This window comes from Pteropus vampyrus, unplaced genomic scaffold, assembly GCF_000151845.1.
Source record: "Pteropus vampyrus isolate Shadow unplaced genomic scaffold, Pvam_2.0 Scaffold35, whole genome shotgun sequence".
Taxonomy (NCBI): domain Eukaryota; kingdom Metazoa; phylum Chordata; class Mammalia; order Chiroptera; family Pteropodidae; genus Pteropus; species Pteropus vampyrus.
The window spans coordinates 1,320,563-1,338,991 of record NW_011888816.1 but is presented as its reverse complement, the minus strand read 5'-3'; the positions used below and the strand labels follow the sequence as shown (position 1 = coordinate 1,338,991).

The 18,429-nt window shown below is 38.9% G+C and overlaps 1 protein-coding gene and 1 pseudogene across 1 annotated transcript in view; both read left to right on the top strand.

Annotated features, from left to right (window-relative positions):
- The window catches only part of KIF15 (kinesin family member 15), a 53,850-nt gene that overhangs the window by 20,939 nt on the left and 14,482 nt on the right, over window positions 1-18,429 (top strand). The window contains 12 exon segments of the mRNA XM_011357346.2: window positions 2,740-2,881; window positions 3,625-3,766; window positions 6,678-6,875; window positions 7,697-7,804; window positions 8,194-8,299; window positions 9,201-9,366; window positions 11,790-11,940; window positions 12,151-12,236; window positions 13,174-13,243; window positions 13,599-13,685; window positions 14,283-14,387; window positions 15,298-15,420. Of these exon segments, the coding sequence (XP_011355648.1) occupies window positions 2,740-2,881; window positions 3,625-3,766; window positions 6,678-6,875; window positions 7,697-7,804; window positions 8,194-8,299; window positions 9,201-9,366; window positions 11,790-11,940; window positions 12,151-12,236; window positions 13,174-13,243; window positions 13,599-13,685; window positions 14,283-14,387; window positions 15,298-15,420 (1,484 nt within the window).
- On the top strand, window positions 15,016-15,134 carry LOC111738128 (annotated as a pseudogene).

Here is an 18,429-nt window from a genome sequence, read left to right as displayed (position 1 = left end):
GTAGAAAAGGTTACCCAATTAGAAGACCTCACTCTCAAAAAAGAGAAGTTTATTCAGTCTAATAAAATGATCGTGAAATTCCGAGAGGATCAAATAATGCGCCTGGAGAAACTCCACAAGGAATCGCGGGGAAGTTTTCTGCCTGAGGAGCAGGATCGTTTGCTGTCAGAATTAAGAGACGAGATTCAAACTTTGCGAGAACAAGTGAGTACATGACTTTTACACTCTTTCTACCAAGGCAGGTATAAATTTGTCATCAGATTTTTAGAATACAATGGAATACAATGGAAGGTGTATTAAATGAATTCAACTGACAGTATGATTGCATCATTTATTTCCTGCCATTTTCTAAAATAGTAGATAGAACCCTAAAGGAATAGGGAGGAAGTTGTGATGTTGCTATGGCAACACTCAGCCCTAGCAGGCCACGCCTACTTCATCCCAGTGGGCCTTGTGGTTAGCTGAGTCAGTCTCTTTACAGTTCAGCCCTTTAGAGTTTTGTTGTTTATCCTTTCCCCTGGGAAGGACAGAGAGTTAATACAGGAACATCATTAAAAAACAAAGATAATCGAAGATCAGTTTTGTATATTTTTCCAGAGGTTTCATGCATGTTCAAGCTAGTATGGATAGATATTTTTACACAAAAGGCAGCTTGCCGTCCTCCCTTATCTGCACTTTGCCCTTTGCCTGAGGTGCATCTCGGAGGGCCTGCAGTCCTGATCAGCAGAGTTTCCTTACTTTTTCATTGTGTTAACGTAAGCAGTCCCCTTTGCACGAAGGGTCTGCCACAGTGTATGCCCTTGTGCTTATCTCCTTAGGTGCCTGAGTCAGAGTTCCAAGGGCGCAGACCCAGTGGTAGGTAGATCGGGAGTCTTGGGATAGGCACGTTCTCAGTCTCTGACCAGACGCCAAGCTGCTTTCTGCAGTGGCCACAGCAGGCTCTGCTGGCAGTGCACAGGGTATTCACATTTTCTAACAGCTTTTCAGAAGGACTTGTTCATTAAGTCTGTAATTCTTCTGGCTCACAGATAGAGCACCACCCCAGAGTTGCAAAATATGCTATGGAAAATCATTCCCTCCGGGAGGAGAATAGAAGACTGAGGTTATTAGAGCCTGTGAAAAGAGCCCACGAAATGGACGCCCAGACCATTGCGATGCTAGAAAAGGCTTTCTTCGAAGTATCTGGCACAGAGAAAAATGACAAAAGTAAGAAGCGATTGTATTACATGCCTTCTGGGGCAGGGGGCCTGTTTTAAAGGCCATTTTATTGCCTTGCATTGGGAGGGGTCGTCATTTTAGCCTCTAGACCTGGTGCTAATTTCTTATATATGAACTTATTTTTTTATGTTATCAAAAGGCATTTTCTATACTTTTTTCTCAAAAATCACAGAGTCTTAAATTATGTAGGCTACCATATATCTCTTTTGTGGATAAAAGGTTGATTCAGATATTATTTTTAATTTTTATTAAATAGAATTTTTCCGTGTTAAGTATATGAAATGAAAAGTGTGATTAAGCACAACGTGGATGAACGTGGAGGTGAGATGTTTGTCCACCTGATTAAGGTCTGTATGGTGAGAGATGTCGGTGTGATCGGACTCATGGTCCACCCAGCAGCGTGTTTCAGTCCTGGTGTTGTGGTCACTGGTCACATTTGCCAGCGTACGCTGTTAGTTATATACAGTATTTCCATAAGTTTACTTTTACTTTGTGAAACGTGGTTTAGTTAGTACTGAATCTAACCTACAGGCTTGGCAGCTATTGTTAAATGCTCTGGGGTTTGGTAGCAGTCTATATTTGCTCCATTTTTAGTGTGAATATTTTCACGGTCTTTTATCATATTCTATCTCAGCCTTTGTTTCTGTTTTGGTTGAAATTGAGCAAGTTCTAATCTTTTTATTCTGTGCTCAAAGAAGCCTGTTTGTCTCCTTGCTTTTTAAAATTTCTTTTTCAAAGCCTTCTTCCTTTCCATTATGACTTAATTAAAGAATAAAATTCTCTAAGTATTTGGGTTGTGGAGAGACTAAGATTTTAGATGCGAAGTTAAAATCAGTTTTTCTGGTTTATTTCACTTACTTTCTCTGTAATGCTCTGTATTTCGTTGGCAATTTTGGCCTCAGTTGTACCTTTACTTACTGCCTATGAAAGTTAATAATGGTCATTTCTGGACCTCACCGTCTTCAAAACATATAGCATTCTTTCGACAGCTGTGACGTGATCAAATTTTTCCTCACTGAAACTCAGTGGAACGCTCTTCAACATAGTCAGTTTTCTAAATAATCCCTGAAAACTAATCTTTTTTTACCTGGCAGATGATACCAAATCCTTTCACGTTGCTGCCTTTGCTGTTTGTCTCCTTTCCTAAAATTCATTGACTCTTAACATTAGCCGAATTGGAGCACTAATTCCTGCCAGGTTCCCCTGGTGGCGTTTCCTCTCCAGCGCTGTGTGCGTTATACTTCAGCATTGTTGGCTCTTGCTCCTAATGGTGTTGCCTTAAATATGCCTCTCCATCCTGTGGCTTCTAGCTTCTCAAAAACAACTTCTTATATTCTTTACCACACTGTATCGTATCTTATGTCTCCTGCTGAGTTATAGGCTCTCGTATTTTAGGGTCCACCTTCCAACCATTTCTCATTTTTCCTCCTTGTGCTTCAAAGCAAATACCTGGCAGAGAACCTAGAAAATGTATTCTGTTATTTTTGTCTTTCAATGACCAAGTTGTTTCCTTATTATCAGGTCAGCAAGGATTCTCTCCTAAAGTTGCAAAAGAGCCAATTTCATTAGCAAACACGGAGAAGTTAAAAGCACAACTCCTGCAAATTCAGACAGAGCTGAATAATTCAAAGCAAGAGTATGAAGAATTCAAAGAACTAACTAGGTAAAGTATAAATACACATTCATGCTTATCTATTTAATATCTTTTAGTGTTAATTTGTTTTAGAGTTTGACAGTGACAATTTCATTGAGCATTTTACTTTAAATATTAAATTCTCATATAGCAACTAACTTGTTTTGACATGAGGGAAAAGGGCTTGTTTCAAATTTTTTTTAACTTATTGTTTTTAAATTGAGGCATAATTGGCACAACCTTCTAGCTGTTTAATAGTGTATTTAATGACAATGTGAATGTTTTACAGGATATACCTGTTGAGCTGAATGTCTGTTGAACTTACATAGAAAATTCCTAATCTGGCCACCAAATTAAATCACTGTTGTTTTGAATTAAGTGTGGGTTTTTAGAAATTTCAGAATTGTTAATATTCTTACTTGATGCTCTTTATGTAATGAAAACAAAGATAAACCACATTCATATTATAGCTAAGATTAATCCTATTCTAAAATATAAAGAAGTATTTGTTTTAAAAATAACATCACATGTGGAACCAGCATGGACTGTTTGGGCTTCTGAAATAGAGCTCTGCCATTTGCTAGTTGAACACCTTAAACAGTCATCAGTCTCTGAGCTGTATTTTACCCCGATGGAAAATGAGGGTAATAATCTAAGACTACCTCTGATTTAAAGAGATAACTGTAAAGTTATGCATGAATATAAACTGTAAAGTACTCTACACATGTATGACATTACTTATTACCTAAAACGCTCAATTTAATATCTACTAGGAAAAGGCAGCTAGAATTAGAATCAGAGCTTCAGTCTTTGCAAAAAGCGAACCTTAATCTTGAAAACCTTTTGGAAGCAACAAAAGCATGCAAGCGACAAGAAGTCTCTCAGCTGAATAAAATTCATGCTGAAACACTAAAGGTAGGTAATCTGAAGCAATACTTCAGTCTTAAATCACTGCTGTCTCATTTTGTTAATAATGGAGTCTGCACAGGTTCTCTCCAGATACAGATAGATCCCCTTGTAGGCAGTTAACCTAGGGTGATGCCAGTTCTGGTGTTCCGATGTAGAACCCCTGACAGACAGGGCGGCATAGGACAAAATACACCGAGGCGTCAGACCTGGGTTCAAGTTCTGATCTGCTACTACCCTTCTTTGGCAGGGTTTCCTAATTTCTGAGCCTCATATTTGTTGTCTCTGAATTGGAGGTGAGGATAATTTAATGGTTTTTTAGGTTTTTTAGAGCATTAAATGAGATAGTAAAGTGCCCGGCCCCTGGTAGGTCTCTGTAAGTGGTATATGTTGCTATAAGGCATCGTGTGCTCAGTTTGCCCTGGAAGGATAGAAATCCTAAAGACAAAGACCATGAAAGGATCAAGGGTAACAGTGGGGTTAATAGGAGGGTTTCCCCCGCAAACAACCAGAGCCTCATAAAGGAAAAAAGCTGGACACCTGAGATCGAGGAAAGAGAATACACAGAAAAGCAAAAGATTAAGAAGGTGCTGCTGCTCGCGATTTGAGCTTTTTGTACTAAATGCTCTGAATGCCAAAAAACGCTTTCCTTATACATCTGAAACTTTATCATAAATAATGTTTATCCCTAACGGCTACCTTTAACACTGATGTTTTTTGTGTCACTTAATAAGAAACTGCTTTTAAAAGTAATTTTATTCATCCATGTGAATAGTTAATCACACGACTGGAATATTTAAAGGTACAGAGTATACAGTGACAAGTCTCTTTCCGTCTGCTACCCTTCCAGCCAGCCAGAAACCTATTTGGAGGGATTCAGTGTCACCAAGTTTTTGGGGGTTTTGTTTTCTTTTTTTTTTTTTTTACTTTACACAAATATTACCATATGATACGTACACATCATTCTACACCTTGTTTTTTTTTTTTTTTTTTTTTGAACTTAACAGATATTTTTGATTTTATCCCATATCTCAAGGGAAAAAAGAACCTTCTCTCCGTTTGGTTTTTGTTTGTTTAAGCAGCTGCACAAGAATGTTGTATGCGTATATCATGATTTGTTTAACCTGAGAATTGCTATTTTTTCTTATAAAGGTAGAATATTTTGCTTTGCTTTTTTAAAAAAAAGATAGTCTTCAAAATCTGTGTGGAATATTCCTTTTAAATACTTGTAGACTATTTCCAGGTGTTTTATAATTTGTGTCTGTAGTCTTTTAGCACGATGGAATTACAGATCTTGAAGCACTGTGACCCTCTAGTGCTACTTCGGTTTATAGCTGAGCAAACAGGACAAAGGATTAAAAGGTTTACCAAGAATAACACAGCACTTCAGATCTTTCGTTGTTCATTTTTAATTATGTGAGTGCTTTACGAATACATTTTCCTTGTTTCAAAAAATAGACCTCTGTATACAAGTTTGGGTTAAAGTTCCCACGGAGCAGCACTGCCAGTCTGGGTCTGATCTAGCCCTTCACCCCTCACCCCGGGCAATGTGTTCCCAGCTTGGGAATCCTTTGTCTTAACAGTTTTGTAGAATAAATGTACATGGACTGAGAAAGATGTGTAGAATTCTTTAACAGACCTTTTTTTTGTTGTGCTTTGTTTTTTAAAATAAGTGGTATCGTCCTACATATGTTATTCCACAGTGGGCCTTTGTTAACTCAGAGATGGATATGCCTTGGATCTTTCTGTGTTAACTAGTACGTAGAGCTCTACCTCATCTTAAACCTAGGCTTCCATGTTTTGGATGACCGTGGTTTATTTAGGTGGTTTCCCGTGCAAGCATTCTCTGGCTTCTCCTCCTATGAGGGAGAAGTGGTAGTGTTAGGACATCTCAGTTTGGAGTCAGTTCTGCTGACTGGCCCCTCCAGGTGGCCTCACCCTGTGCCTTCCCAGGAAGTCAGGGAGCACTCATTCCCTAGCACTGGCCCCTAGAACGGGCATTGTCAGGCTCTTTACTGTTTGACAGTCTGATGGGTGAAAAATGGCATCTTGTTAAGGTTTTGATTTTCATTTTCCTCATTTCTAGTGAGGTCAAATGTATTTTCCTATGTTTGTTGTCCATTTGCATTTCCTTTGTCTATGAATAAAGAGTCCATTTTCTTACTAGTTTACTTATTTTTTCTGATTTGTAGGAATTTTTATGTTAAACTTTTGTTATGCCCAGCGCCAATATATTCTGCCATCATGTTGCTTGTTATCCTTGTATGTGACACTTTCGTTACACAGAAGTTTTAAAATTTTGATACAGCCAGATTTATTGATCGTTTAACTTTATGACTTCTTTTATTCATTTTTAAAGGCCCAGACAATGTCAAGGTCATCAGTATATTCCACTTTCTTTTATAACTGTTTTTCATTGAGATGTTTAATGCATCTGCTGTTTTACTTTTGAGTGGTATGAAATAAGGATTTAACTTAATAAGTCTCTGTTTTTCTCACTAATTTGAACTTTGCACATATAAATTGTCTATTTCTGGACTTTGTATTTTCTTCCAATGTTTATTTGACTATTCATATGCTAATCACTTTTAAAATGACCCTACCCTATAATGTATTTTTCTATTGTCCAGCGAAGTCTTCCCAATTTGTTCCTTTTTTAGTTGTCTCTTCTTACGCATTTATTCTTTGTATGAAGTTTGGAATCAGCCTATCAAGTTTCTTTTTTCTAAATCTTACTGGAATTTTGCTTGAGACTGCATTGAATTGATATTTGTTTCTACTTGTTTTCCATTTGTTTCTGTGCTGCCTCTATTTGATGAATAGAATTGCAATTTTATCCTCTTTGTTCACCGAATTACTAAATATGGTATTTTTTTTTTTTATATGTACTAATGTCGTTTTCCATAACTTTTTGCTGCAGATTATAACTACACCAACCAAGGCTTATCAACTTTGGTCTCGGCCAGTATCAAAATTAAGCCCTGAGACGGGGAGCTTTGGCGCCATGCACACTCAGAATTCTAGCAAATTAGATAATGACATCTTAAATGAGCCAATTCCACCTGAGATGAATGAACAAGCTTTTGAGGCCATTTCTGAGGAGCTTAGATTGGTGCAGGTAATATTTAGTTTTAGAAAAAATTAATAATTAGACATTCATTTAAACAAATTTTCTTTATTATTTTAACTCTATAACTGGTGTATTCAGACTTGTTTAGTATCTTTTTAAGTGTGGATGTGTAAAGGTCCCTGGCTTACAAATCAGCCTACTCTAGTTCTTTTAATTCATTTAGCAAGTCACTCTGTAATCTCCTGGGGCTTTAGGTCTCTCATATGTAAAAAGACCAGTTGCCACTAGCTGCAAGCTGCAGAACTGGTTTATATGGCACAATGCTGTATCTGCTAAAGAAAGTTAAAATAGTTGAATCTTATTACAGATGAAATTTTAGACAGCTTTTGATATATTTGAAATAATGTGAAATTTGTTTGTCTCAGAATTCTGGTGATTTCTTTAATTTTTAAAGGTTTTCCTACTGTCTAGTAAAACTTAGAGTGAGCCAGACCACCCCAAATTCCAAAGTTTTGTCCTTTTTAAAGCGTGGAGGCCTTCCTGGTGAAGTCACTCCATACAATCCTGAGAAAGCTCAGTGGTCTCTAGATTGTTCTATGATTTAATTCGTGACTTTAGTTTTAATCACTTCTTTCCTTTGTCTTTCAAATTACCCACTTTGATGGACCACAAATGTAATTCTGAAATATGAGAAGTCATAAGTATAGTCTTTTAAAGTTGTTTTCTGGCTCCAAACTGGCCTTTGATACCTTTGTCTTCATGAGGTTTTGAGTTCTGTTTTTTTTTTTTTTTTTAATGCAGAAGAAATGGTGGAATGCTTGAGATTTTCATTAAAAGAATTTTTGACAACTGAAGTTTTTGTGTTACAGGAACAAATGAGTGCCGTTCAAGTCAAGTTGGACGAGGAAGAGCACAAGAACCTAAAGCTTCAGCAGCACATTGACAAACTGGAACACCATTCCACACAAATGCAGGAGGTAAGACCCAGAGCATGGCCCCAGAAGTGTGGGAAACGCATCGTCAAAGGGAGAGTCTATAGGAAGAAAATGACTTCACAGAGCCTCAGTCGGGCCGATTTGAGTTGTGTTCTCTACTTTGTTACTCCGCATGCTACTCCGACAATGAGACACACATCGCTAGTCTGAGTTCTGGCCCTCGGCATTGCCAGCGGGCCCGTGCTGTTTGTCTGGACAGTTCAGGGGCTCGCGGCGATCCTTCTTCCCTCACTGTAGTTGTGGCGACAGTTGACTTTCTTCTGGTCAGAGACCTTAGATCTAGATCTGAAAAGCGGAAACAAGGTAATGATTTGGAGCGCGTCTCGGCACGCCAGTATTCCTTTTCCAGCAAATTGCTCTCTTTCCCGCAGCTTTTCTCATCAGAGAGAACTGACTGGACCAAACAGCAGCAGGAGCATCTTTCACAGTTGAATCTCCTTGAAAAGCAGCTTCGGGACACTCAAACGAAGAATGACTGTAAGTGTGAACAGCTGGGCGTTTCGTCATCTGAATACTGTAACTCGGTATCTTTTTACTTATATGGATAAATTTTGTCCCTATGTTTTTGGTTGGTGGTTTGTTTGTTTTAATTAGACAACTGAATTGAGTTCGCATGGCAGTGGTAAGTCATGGCAACATCATAAAGGCTAATTTGCTTCAGGACTTCTCACAAACGATACAACTGTTTGCTTATAGTTTTAATATTGCTTTGAAAGTGAAGTATCATGAATTCATAAGATGAGTCATATTTTAATAATGAGAAATAAACCGTAAGTTATGTTTTGGTGTATATGCGTAGATGTGGGTTTATCATTTGGTTCCCACGGTTTTTTTCTAGTTTATTTTTCCTTTCATCAAAGTATTTGCAGTTGTTTATAATAAAGCTAAAACAAAAAAGACAGCTGTTCTATTTTCTTTGATCTAAGAAGTTACTTAATTTTTACTTCCAATTGGAAGTAAAGTTTTTAATTTACTTTGGAAAGTTCTGGCACATTTCCAAGGGATTTTTGATAAGTAAAATTAGGTCACTTAAAATGTTAAATCTCTTGATTTTTCCCCCCCTTATATTGAATTTTGATGCACATTTTACACGAGAAATGTAGAAAATCAAATGACCTACAAGTCAGAGACAGGTAGATGTTAACTCTTCCTTTTCTGGTAGAAACGATAACAAAAACCATGAACAAGGGAGAGGAAGAAGATAGAAATCTCAGAGCTCCTAGTTCCCTCTGCTTCGTTGTTCAACATCTTTACTGAATATGGTTTCTCCAACTTGTTTTGCTGATTGTGTGAAGATACCTATGGCATTTATTTGCCTACTTAGTAAAAAAATAAGTGTAGAGAAGCTTGTTGAGGATTTATTTTGTTTGCTTTTTAGTTTTGAAAAGTGAGGTGCATGACCTGCGAGTAGTTCTTCATTCTGCAGACAAGGAGCTGTCTTCGGTGAAGCTGGAGTATAGTTCATTCAGAGAGAGTCAGGAGAAAGAACTGAACAGCCTTTCCGAAAGACACATGCATATTCAGCTTCAACTAGAGAATGTCAGGTAGAGTTGTTCTGTTATGGTTTCACGTTGCCTGGTTGGCCTGTAACCCAGGACTACTTGACGTGCAAGTGCTGTAAGCCCAACTCAAACTAGTTAAACACATGAAAAGGTAATCTGTTGGTTCACGGCATTGGGAACCCCAGAGGTGATTTTAATTTCAGGAACAAACGGAATTGAGTCTCACACTGTCAGTGCGCATTCTCTCTCTGTCTCTCCCTGTCTCTCCCTGTCTCTCTCAGTCTCTCTCAGTCTCTCTCAGTCCCTGCTCTGCTTCTCTCTGCGTTTCCCTCATTCTGTCCTACTGTTGAGGGCCTTCCTCCACGTAACAGGGAACAGACCGCCTTACTGCTCCGTATTCCGTCTCCTAGCATAACCACCCCTGCGAAGAAATCCACTCTGCCAACAGCCATCTGTCAGTCCTAGGGAGAATTTGCATTGGTCTTGCATGGGTCATCTGCTTACCTTTGGACCAGTCATACCAAGAGTGTGAGGTGGTGTTAGCCCAACACAGGTGATGTGCCTGTTCCAGAGAGAAAGGTGTGCTCTTATTAGAAGAAGGGATAGTTAAGGTAGACCAAATCAGTGGTTGTCACCACTGCCCACAGTAACTCTCTCGAGGCTGGCTGGTTAGGCAAGTAATCTAAGACGTAAATTGTTTGTTTTCACTGTTTTTTTCCCTTGCTAATTTCAGCCTTTTGTAAAACAACTTAAAACCATTTTGTGTTTTCAATAACTGTCTCCCGGATCTATGGCAATAATTAATAATGGACATTTTGTATGTGATGCCATGAGAATGATATGATTGTGACTGCTCAATCTAGAAAAGCTGCAAATAGACAACCTTGAATTTAATTTTTATAGAAATTGCAGAAACTAAAATCTGTAACTCTGAGTGTTTTCAACAAGGAATTAAAATAGAGTAAGAAAACTCGAGATCTGCAGGCCAGATCTATTCCTAGACGTGTTTTTAGTGGGCTTGCACAGTGTGGTTTTTAAAAAAATTTAGCATAGCATTTTTAAAAATGAGAGTTTTCTTATAAAAATTCATATTTCGGCTTCCTCTTAAAAATCAGTTTGGTGGCACAGGGCCCACATTCCTGCATGGCAACCATCACGTGCTGTTTGAATCACCCTTTCCCTTTAGAGAGGGGCATGAGCTGGGTCAGTACAGCCTCCATCACTCACCCCCGCGCTGTTTCCCCAGCACCAAGGCTGCCGGTCGGTTGTCATTTATCACAAGTGCACTGTTGGTTTTTCTTACACCTGGCATTTGCTTTTAATATTGGAATCACTGAATCTAATCCTGGCTCTGTCATCAACTAATTCTGTGGGATTTTGTTTTGAAAGTCACTCCACTAATCTTATTGGGTCTTAATTTCCTCATGTTTACATGTAAGAGTTGAACTAGATCTAAAATGTTAATTCTCTGTATTTGGCTATGTACTTAAATTCTGTCTTAAAAATATTTAAAAATATTGAGCTTTCCTTGCTTTTTAAGTTGGACATAATTTAATTGTTCTCGGTACCTCAGGTTTAACATCACTTATTGGGCCGCTTATACTCCATTGTGGCTCTCCGTGCACAATACCCTGTGTTTCTTCAATTGTTTTGCCTGCTTTATATATACAGTCTGCGTCATGAATGCACATGTTCCCCCTCTCTCCTATCTGTTGTCTATACATCTATCTTTAGCAACTGTTTATAGCAATTTGCTGCTTCCGCTCTGCTTTCGGTCAGTAAAACAGACCCATGTCTAATAATCTGTATAGAAGCTGGGACATCTGTTTTGGATGGTCCACAGATCAGGTTCATTGTTTACTGCTTCTTGGCTGAGCTCTGGACGTTTGGGCATGTCACATAGCATGTTGGGGAGCAGAGTAAGAGGATGAAACCCTGAAAAGTAGTAACTAATAATTGAATAAAAAAGTCGGTTTATCCAGAGGGAGTTTACTCTGTTGCTCAGATCAAAGCCACATTTGGCATCTTAGAAAGCCTTCCTAGAGTTGGGAGACTGTGATGAACGGATAGAATTGAGCTATCAACAAAACTAAACTGATGGCCGGTTCCTAGGTTATGTGAGGGTTAGGTCGAGAACCCCCTAAATGAGTCTCATCGCTCTAAATCACCAGTCAGTGAAGCATGTCTGGTTGAAACCATGGGAGAAAAAATGAGGATAGAGGATGGCTACAGGCTCACACCCTGTCTTTTCCGTCCCCATCACACTACGCCATGGTCCAGTCTGTCTCATAATTTTTTGCATCACGGACATTTTACGTAAGTTCTCGAGGAGCTTTACATCAGTCAGGATCTCTGTAGGTTGGGAATGGTCTGTCGATGGGATAAACTGAACTGCAGATAATCTGACTAGCAGAACTACATTTAATGTTTATATTTACGATTGTAAAAATGTTTTCCTGATAAAGATTAGAAAATGAAAAGCTTCTTGAGAGCAAAGCCTGCCTACAGGATTCCTATGAAAACTTACAAGAAGTAATGAAGTTTGAAATTGACCAACTTTCAAAAAACCTCCAAAACTGCAAAAAAGAAAACGAAACTCTGAAATCTGATCTGAATGTAAGTTAAGAAGGGTATTGGTTATTCTTGAATTTGTCCTGGATGTGTGACTGTTTGGTGACGTGCAGGGCAAGCACTGCTTTGACCTCCTCCTGACTTTTTATACTGGCCTGGCCCGTAGGCCAGCCACACAGAAGACACTCGGTGTGTTTGTTGACTACACATTGCTAGTAACAGTTACTTAAAATCTAATGTCACATTGTCTTTTAGAATTTGATGGAGCTTTTTGAGGCAGAAAAAGAACGCAATAATAAATTATTATTACAATTTGAAGAAGATAAAGAAAACAGTTCTAAGTGAGTGCTATTTACCTTTTCCATTAGTTGACTAGAATATAATTTACTACCACATACTTTAGCTTGTTTTAATTGCTAAAACCCTGTAAAGTTATTTTTTTAAAGCATTCCAAAATATGAGTATCAGATTCCTTTATATAAATGGCTATGTCGAGGAACTTAATTTTTTAAAATATTCAATAACTAGCTATGGTACTTTTTAAATGAATGGTAGTGATCAGAACTCAGGACCTTCTATTAATAAATCACAGTATTTATTATCAGTAGATGGGGAATGATTTTTATTTCTGTCTCTACTATTCTTTTTCTAGCTGCTCTTTTTTTTCTCCTGTTTCTTAATATGAATGCCATTGTCTTTCTTCCCTTTCTTTCCAAGTTCTTTTTCTTGGTGATCTCTGTCATTCTCTTAGCTTCAGCCAACCCGAATGATTATTACTCTAATGAGAATTTGTATTTGTTTATCAGCAGATACTTGTAGAGTTCATACTATGAGACAGATTTTCTTCTAGACCCTGATACACAGTGGTGGATACATACATCTAGTTAGGAAACACAGTTACCATTTAGTAATTCATTCAAACATTTAGTGATATCCAGCTAGCCAGGCACTATTCTGCAAATGCCAGAACATTTAGAAATAAGACAGTGACCAGAATATCCCTGTCCGTCCTCATGAGTTTTACATTTCTAGCACAGAGAGCTAGGTAATAAATAAACACTATATGATATATGTTATGTTAGGGAGTCCTAAGTTTTCTGAAGAAAAATAAACCCGTGGCACAAAAATGAGTTCTCATTCAGTAGTTTCTGACTCGTACTGGACTACAGCGTCTAATGAAGCTTAGTCGCGTTGCACTGAATCTCCTCTGCACAAACAGACTCAGCCCCTGTTTCCGCTGAATGAGGTCATGAGTAAAAGATAATTCTTCTCTTCCAGAGAAATTTTAGATGTTCTCGAGGCTGTCCGTCAGGAGAAACAGAGAGAGATGGCCAAGTGTGAGCAGCAGGTAATTGTCCTATACTCCAAAATTTGAAGTTTGTAATTTTTTCTGATGTCTAAAATAGTTGAATATAACAAACCACTTCAGCTTTCAGATGTTGAAAATTGATAATAAAAAGATGGAATGTTTGGTCGGTTGTATTATTTTTTAGTTCTTATTTTTCTAAGTCCAAGATGGCTTTTATCATAAATTATTGGTGGTCTCCCCATGGAGACCACAAAATCATTGTCTTTTAACCCAACATCATTTTCAAATATTATTCCTAGTGTACACTGTACAATATGAAAGTCTGTTTCAACCGTTTTTTAAAGTGTATGTGATTTAATTCCTTTTTCTAAAAATATACATTTTTTTCCTATAGATGACAAAAGTACAGAAACTAGAAGAGAGTTTGTCTGCTACTGAAAAAGTTATCAGTTCTCTGGAGAGATCTAGAGATGCCGACAAGGTAGGTAGAGGTCGAAGCTTCATTATTCTATTTCTTTTATAAACACTGCTTTAACATTCCAGTCTCCTGCCCCCAGGGTGACCGATAACTAGCATTTCTGTGTGCACTTAGGCCTTGTTCATCTTCCAAGGTCACTAGAGAATGAGTTCTTTCATTCAAGTTAATTTTCCATGTAACTTCAAGCGCAAACTGTTTGATCTCTCTTGATGGCAGTATTTCTAAAACACAACTTGCCCCTTTTAACTAGGACGCCGTTAGTGTGACCATTTCTTGTTGATTCTGAGTCCCATGTACAAATTCTCAAATCCTTGGTGTTGACTTTAACTAGAATAATGTAATATGTATGTCCAAATATAAAATCAGGTATAAATTTCATTTATGTCTAGCTCTTATTCATTTGTAAAATCAAAGCAAGTGATTAAATAATGTAGTATAAAGCCACTAAAATGTAAATTAATAATATTGATGTAATGTGAGTTATTTTGCTAAGATAAAACTGACTTCTGTTATTAGGAAAGGTAAACAGTCTACCATTTAAAAATGACCTGACCTCCTTGATGTCATTGGGTGTGAAGACATTGTTTGTGTTCTCTTCAGGAAGTTGTAGCTGACCTCATGGGCCAGATCCAGGAGCTGAGGACATCCACCTGTGAGAAGACAGAAGCCATGGACGCCCTGAAGCAAGAACTGAAGGACATTAATGTAAGTTCTATCACCAGCAAGATACTAAATTTGTGTGTGAGACACACTTCATAGGCTCCTTGAGAGGCTGACAGATGCTTCACCAGAAGAAAGATTCTGTTGGCAAACAGATGTGGAAATAATGGTCACAGCTCGGCAGGGCCTGTGTTTGCAGACCCAGCAGAGCGTTTCCTGTGGCTGCACACGGCTGCGTCCCTGGAGGCTGTGCAGGCTGCACACCGCTCAGATTTCAGTGCGCGTAGAACAGTGTTCTCTGTGCACTGCTGGGAATCGCTGATCTGAACGAGCTCAGAAACAGGCCGGTTGTTGCCCGGATAGTGAAGGGTATAGTGTTCCTTAATTGTTTCAAGAAGAAAAGTGAAGATTTCTGTCCAGGTCCCTCGCTCTGCTCCAATGGGAGCTCGCTGTACTCCACCTTTATTTCTGAAGGCAGTCTGCTGATAAAGATGGCAAAAACAGATATTTTTTCACTGATACCCGTGGGACTTTTCCACTCCTTTTTGCCATTCATGCATTTATTCTTCTATACCTTCATTCAACAAGTAGTTATCAAATTAATTTGTGTTAATCTGGATATCACTTTGGAACTCAGACTCATCGTTATTTTAATCTAAAAATACAGGTAATAGTCTACGGCCATGCTACCCTGAACAAGCCCGATCCCGTCTGATCTCGAAAGCTAAGCAGGGTTGGGCCTGGTTAGTACTGGGATGGGAGACCACCTTGGAAGACCAGGTGTTATAGGCATAAAAAAAATAAATAAATAAATAAGGGATTGTAAGCTGACAAGGTCCTTGCAATCTGTGAGATCACCCAAGGGTTGCCTTGCCTAAAAAAAAAAATAATAAATCAAAATAAAAATACAGGCAATAAAGCAGATGGCTCTTGTGTCGTAACTTTTTTTCTGCAGTGCAAATACAACTCTGCTTTGGTTGATAAAGAAGAGAGCCAAGTGTTGATCAAGAGACAGGAAGTGGAGATTCTGGATCTGAAAGAAACTCTTAGACTGAGAATACTCTCCGAAGACATAGAGGTAATGGTCACCACCTCATGACTCTTTTTTTGCTCTATTACTTGACAATATGTGTGTGTGTGTATGGAGGTTCTTAATAAATAGAGGGTTTTTTAAAGGAATAACTCGTAATTAGACATTTTCTCCATGGTAGTTAGACAATTAATAGATAACAATAACATTGTTGTATTTTATTCGGTTGATTTATTTTCACTCGTTTGTGCTCACAGCTCGGCAGGGTCCTGTAGCTGACCCTCTTCCGAAGGGGGTGCAGAGTGCAGAGCAGACCATGCACTTGGATGTAGTGGTAGCAGCAGGGAGCAAAGAAAGGGCTGGCCAACAGGTCAACCTCAAGGTTGCCTGTTTTAGCTAAAGCAAGTTTTAATTTTTTTGTTATTGATGTAAATTTATCTTTTTAAAAATTAGGCAATACTGTCACATGGTTCACAATTCAAAATGTATAAAGCCATGTACATTCCCTCTTGTGTATCCTTCCAGAAATATTTTAGGTAAATCCTATATACATTTAGCTTTCTTTTTTCACAGATGGTAACTCACTGTGTATATACTTCTCTGCACTTCCTTTAGAAATAAAGTTTTCTTGCTAAGCTATGCTACCCATGAAACAAATTCAAATATTTATTGAACCTACCTACCATACATGCTGTTGCCTGGCTTGGCAGTTGAGAATGGAAGAATGATCGAAACACTGTTGCTCACCTCAAAGCATGCAGTCTAGTGTAAGAGATCGATGGATCATGTACTAAATGACCTGGGAGCACAGAGAAGGGAGAGAGGGGAGTAATTATGCTTGGAGAATTCCAGAGAGCTTCCCAGAGGAGATAGTAGTTGTACAAGACTTTGATAGGGAGGGAAGCTTGCAGCTATGAATGTTTGTTGAGCATCCCCTGCAAGGGGAACAATTAACTGTGACCATCTTGAGGTGCGCGAGCTGCGTCTGCTTGGTGGAAGGGCATCAGCTGTACCTCTGAGGAAACCCGGACTGCACAGACTCCAGGCCCCAGGGGAAGGCGATAAGGTCTGAACCAGGAAGTGCTGGTGGCGCTGTGGGGTGAGACGGAATTGAGAAGTGTCTCAGAACAGTTGACAGCATTTGGTCCAGTTGGATGCACGCCGTGATGGGAGGAAGCGGTCAGAGTGGAAGGGCACAATCCAGGGGCTGGACTGCCCAGGAGTCTGAAATCTGCCTGTGTGATCTTGTGAAAGTTCCACTTCTCTCTGTGCCTCGCTCGTCACGTCTCAAAGTAGAGGCAACAATTCCGCCGTAGGCAGAGGTCCCTGCTCCAGCGCTGAACATCCACGGATAGAGCGCGGAGAACACAAAGGCATCGGTATCCTGGGAAACCGGGGATTTCACAGCAGTGAGGAGAGGACGGATTGATTCAATAAATGTGTTTCCAAACTGACAAATTTGAAAAGATATGGTTAGAGTCTCACTGAAACCAAAAAATAGTTCTAGATGGATTAGAGTTCTGTATAAATGATGAAATCATGGAAGTATTAGAAAGTACGAATGCATATTTAGTCTTGAGATAAAGTGGCCCTTTGCAAAAAACCTTGATACCAAGGTCAGAAACCATAAGGGAAGATTATACAATATTAAAAACAAGACTAACAATAGACTGGGGGGAAATATTTACAACTGATGACAAAGGGACCATTGCCCGAATACACAGCGGAGCTCTTTTGAGTCACAAGACTCAAGAAATGACAGACATTCCTCGTGGAAAATGGACATAGAAGGTGCATGACTAGTTCCCCTAAGGAGACTGTGGGGACTGTGTAGTGGCCCAGAAACCTCTGAAATCAAAGAAATGTAAATAAGAACTACCTTTTGATCTTACAACTGGTAACTGTTAGGGCTCGAGGAAGATGTACAGAGGAGGGTGATTACTCATACCTCTGGTGAAGTTTAAGGTTAGCCTTTGGGGAGGTGGTCTGGTAACACATGGCTTTAAAATGTTTGCGTATGCTTTGAGTTTGCACATTTAAAATTTTAACCTAAAGTAATAGTATGGATACGAGAATAAAATACATATAATAGTGAAATATTCAAACCAACCCAAATATTTAGTGTTGGATTAAGTTGTAGTTCATCCATAAGATGAAATAGAGCCTACCCAGTGAAAATATATTAAAAGAGTGAACATGTGGAAAAATATTTGTGATATATCAAGTATATATACACCTACATGTTATTATTGTATCTATGATATATATGTAATGTATGTATCATATATGTAATTATATACATTATATATACATTTATACATGCACATTTGGAAGGTTAGGGCAAGCAGATTCTGCTCTAATTTGATAGGGATCATATACACTGCATATGTAGAAATTACATTTGCAAACTGCAGGACTTATAATTCTCTCTGCCACTTTCCATCAAGTCACTTCCCTAAAGCTTTGATGTCCTATGACTGCTTCACAGCCAGGTGAACTGCCCAAACCCTCCCCTGCTAGCTGAGGAATACTCATCTATACAGTTAGGTACCTTCCAGTGTATACAGGGCTAGAGTCAATTGGTGAGGCGACAGGCATGCTAGAGACTCATACCTCAGTGCTCCTGAGGAAAGACAGCTCAGCTTTGGGGTCCTGGGCGTGAGGGGAAAGGGGAAGTAGAGTTCAGTAAAACCTCAACTGGACACCCATATGAATTTACTGTAACATTCATCTCTAGGCCTGTTCACTAATATTAACTGCTCGGTTTGTCCTGGACTGGATCACCACACATAAGTAAAAAAAAGAAAAAAATTCTCATTTAAAATTTTTGTAATCTTTTAAAAATCCCATAGTCGTGATTTGCATACAAATCCTTATTGGCATACCACGATTAAGAATTTCTTCTTTTGTGGGGACGGTCTCCTAACAGAGGGACATGCTCTGTGAGGACCTGACTCATGCTACGGAGCAGCTGAACATGCTCACCGAGGCCGCGAAAAAGCACTCGGGGCTCCTGCAGTCTGCCCAGGAGGAGCTGACCCGGAAGGAGGCCCTCAT